The sequence below is a fragment of the Bison bison genome, unplaced genomic scaffold, assembly GCF_000754665.1.
Source record: "Bison bison bison isolate TAMUID 2011002044 unplaced genomic scaffold, Bison_UMD1.0 scf7180017864038, whole genome shotgun sequence".
NCBI classification, from domain to species: Eukaryota; Metazoa; Chordata; class Mammalia; order Artiodactyla; family Bovidae; genus Bison; species Bison bison.
Genome location: NW_011494610.1, coordinates 3,748,736 through 3,752,421, shown reverse-complemented (window position 1 = coordinate 3,752,421; position 3,686 = coordinate 3,748,736). Strand labels below are relative to the sequence as shown.

At 61.2% G+C, this 3,686-nt stretch overlaps 1 protein-coding gene across 2 annotated transcripts in view; it reads left to right on the top strand.

Moving 5' to 3' along the window:
- SPATA2 (spermatogenesis associated 2) overlaps positions 1–3,686 on the top strand; it is an 11,480-nt gene that overhangs the window by 5,440 nt on the left and 2,354 nt on the right. For both annotated transcript variants that reach the window (XM_010835087.1, XM_010835089.1), the window contains exons 2-3: positions 1,280–1,712; positions 2,553–3,677. In XM_010835087.1, coding sequence (XP_010833389.1) covers positions 1,392–1,712; positions 2,553–3,677 — 1,446 coding nt within the window. In that variant the 5' untranslated portion in view covers positions 1,280–1,391. The remainder of the gene's footprint in view (positions 1–1,279; positions 1,713–2,552; positions 3,678–3,686) is intronic.

Sequence of the window (3,686 nt, the reverse complement as noted above, 5' to 3'; positions counted from 1 at the left end):
CCCCCCTCCCCCCACACACTCACTCAAGACAGCGGCAGGCTTTTATGAAGCGTGTGCCCTGCCCTGGCACTGTGACCTTTCCTGAGTCACTTGGTCACAATCTGCACCCATGGAGCTTGTGGGCAGGAAATGCAGGCCAGGTGAGTGTGGAAGCACATGTCCACCCCAGTGGGAGATACTTGCCTCACTGATCTCACCTCCCGAGAGCGCTTGGCAGGTGTCGCACCTTCTGACACTGGGAGCGCCTGCTTGTGTGCCTCATGAGCCTACTCTGAGCTGGCATTCTGGAGAGCGTTCTTTTCCTTTCCTTCCCTTGGCTGTACTGGGGCTTCGTTGTAGTCTGCGGGCTCTTTGTGGCAGTGTTCAGGCTTCCCTAGTTACCCCAAGGCGTCTGGGGTCGCAGTTCCCTGACCAGGGATGGAACCCTCACCCCCTGCATTGGAGGGCAGGTTCTTTACCACTGGCCACGGGGAAGTCCCTGAAGAGCTTTCTGTACAGACTGCAGAGAATCCTTCTACCAGCTCTGGACTGTAAGAATTATTAACCCCCTTTTTCAGATGAGAAAACTGAATTGAGTACTTGGCCCAAGTAACCTGGAGAAGCAGATCCAGGGTTCACACCCAGGCAGTCCAGCTTTGAAATCTGTCTGTAACCCCTGTGGGCTGTGTTGCCTCCCCTGGCCCTGGCAGTATCCCTTGATGAATACCGATTACTGCAGCATCGTAGCGCCAAGAATACTGATGGATCTGTGCCTGCTCTACTAACAAGTGGCCAGGGAGACGGCAAGAGTGTGTGAATCCTGTGCGTCCAGCTTAGAAGGTTTTGTCCTCTCCCAAGAGAGAACCGTAAAAAACAAAGGTGGGGTGGGATTCCCTCGTGGTCCTGTGGTTAGGACTTATGCCTCCACTTCAGGGGGCACAGGTTCAATCCCTCGTTGGGGAACTAATATCCCAGAAGACAGGGCATGGCCAAAACCCCCACCCCACAGAAAAACCAAGGCAGATCAAGGGACTCTCCAAGGGTCGGCAGCCAAAGTAGCCTTTTAAAAAAAAAAATGATTACAGGTGTGATCATGTACCTGTCCCCCTTGCTTTGAACCCTTCAGGGGCTGCACGGGGATCTTGGAATGAAATGTCTGACTCGTTGAGACCTGAGGCTGGGATCCTGCTGGTATGGGCAGCCTTGTGTCCTGTGACCCTCCTCCTCTCTCTGCTTCAGCCTCACTAGCCTTTTCCTTTCATTTCGAGGAATGACGTGCTTCTCGGTCTTCCCCTTCCAGAGTGTTCTGCGGGTCCAGGCAGGCAGCATGTCGATGCTTCTGGCAATGTCCCTGCCTCTAAGCCAGAAGCCATGGAGGAGATAAGGTAGCCCCTGTCCCTGGATCGGATTAGATGGGGAAGCCCAGTTCAATGGATGCAAAATACAAGGATGACTTGTTCCGGAAGTACGTGCAGTTCCACGAGAGCCAAGGGGACGCCACCCCCAGCAGTGATGAGTCCCTGCGGGCGGCAGCCTCCACCCTGCTCAGCCTGCACAAGGTGGACCCCTGTTATCGATTCCGGCTGATCCAGTTCTATGAGGTGGTGGAGAGCTCCCTGCGCTCGCTCCGTTCCTCCAGCCTGCGGGCCCTGCGCTGCGCCTTCAGCATGCTCGAGACGATGGGCATCAACCTCTTCCTCTGCCCCTGGAAGAAGGAGTTCAGAAGCATCAAGGTAAGGTCTGGGGACGGGCTCTGCATGCTGCTCTCCCCTCTTGCGCCTTCCTGTCCATCTTGGGAAGAGGGTTTGTGCCCGTGTAATCTCCTCCTTCCTCTGCTTGGGCCCTCCTGGCTTCCCTGCTGCCACCTGGCCTCCCTGCATAGTGCCTTCTCTTCACTGGTTGCCCGCCCCTGGCAGCTCACATCTGAAACCGTGAGGTTGGAAAGGTGGGCAGCACCCAGTTATGCAGGGCCTTGGAGCCCGGGGCAGGGGCTGGAAATTATTCTAAGGGGGCTGGGAAACTGGCAGGGCCAGGATCCAGTTTCCACTGGAGAAGACGACTCCTGGCGGTTGTATGGGAGGTAGACAGCGTGGAGGCCTGGAGGAGGCTGCCGCGGGCGAGGGAGACAGGGATGAGGGGGGAGGAGGAACTGGAGACCGAGAGTTCTGAATCATTTCAAAGGTGGTGGTGGCTCAGGAGAGTTCCCCGGGTCAGGCTAAGTCTCAGGGAAATACCAGAAAGGGTACTCGCATTGCTCCTGGGTGTTTCTGCCTCTGACCCGATTCCCTTTCTCCATCAGTGTTTGCCCTGCACCTCCCCAAGGAACAGGGCCCCTGCAGCCCATGTGGAAGGCCAGTGGCTTTGCTCCCTGCCCCCCCCGGGGTCATTTCCCTCAGACCCTTGCGCTGAGTTGTTGGGGAGCAGTAGCCTCTACCTGCCGCCCTGAGATGGCCCCGAACCCCGCTCCCCACCTGCCCGTGTGCAGACTGGGTGCAGCCCGCCCGGGTACAGTCTCCGCGGTGTGTCTGGGAGAGAAGAACCCACCTCTGCTCCTCTGCCCTCCCTTCCCCTAGACCTACACGGGCCCCTTCGTGTACTACGTCAAGTCGACGTTACTGGAGGAGGACATCCGAGCCATCCTGAGCTACATGGGCTACATGCCTGAGCTGGGGACCGCCTACAGGCTCAAAGAGCTGGTCGAGACGTTGCAAGTGAAGATGGTCTCCTTCGAACTCTTTCTGGCCAAGGTGGAGTGCGAGCAGATGCTGGAGATCCACTCGCAGGTCAAGGACAAGGGCTACACGGAGCTGGACGTGGTGAGCGAGCGCCGGGGCAGCGTGGAGGACGCGCGGGGGTGCGCGGAGGCCCTGCGGCGGCGCGCCGAGGCCCGCGAGCCGCTGTCGGCCTCGATGGCGCGCGTGGTGCTGCAGAAGTCGGCCAGCGAGCGGGCGGCCAAGGACTACTACAAGCCCCGTGTGACCAAGCCCTCGCGGTCGGTGGACACCTACGACAGCTACTGGGAGAGCCGGAAGCCTCCCCTGAAGACCTCGCTGAGCCTGCGGAAGGAGCCGGCGGCCGCCGAGCCAGGGGACGAGCTCAAGGACGAGATCATCCGGCCGCCACCCTCGCTCCTGACCGTGGCCGGCTCCCCGCACGGCGGCGCCGACGACCTGCCGGCCCCTGCGCCCAGCAACGGGCTCGGCCTGCTCCGCGGCCCCTATCTGCCCGGCTCGGACGACGTGGATCTGTACACGGACGCGGAGCCCCGGGCCGCCTACCGGAGGCAGGATGCCCTGCGGCCCGACGTCTGGCTGCTGAGAAACGACGCCCACCCCGGCTACCACAAGCGCTCGACCCCCGCCAAAGAGTCCGCCCTCTCCAAGTGCCAGAACTGCGGCCTGTCCTGCAGTGCCGCCCTCTGCCAGCGCTGCGACAGCCTGCTGGCCTGCTCCCCGGCCGCCAAGCCCAGCGCCTTCCCCGGCAAGGCCTCCGGCCACGACAGCCTGGCCCACGGGGCCGCCTTGCGGGAGAAGTACGCGGGCCAGACTCAGGGCCTCGAGCGGCCGCCGCACCTCCACTCCAAGTCCAAGCCGCCCTCCGCCGTGGCCGCCACCTCCCGCTGTGGCTTTTGCAACCGCCCGGGGGCCGCCAACACCTGCACGCAATGTTCCAAAGTCTCATGTGACGCCTGCCTCAGCGCCTACCAT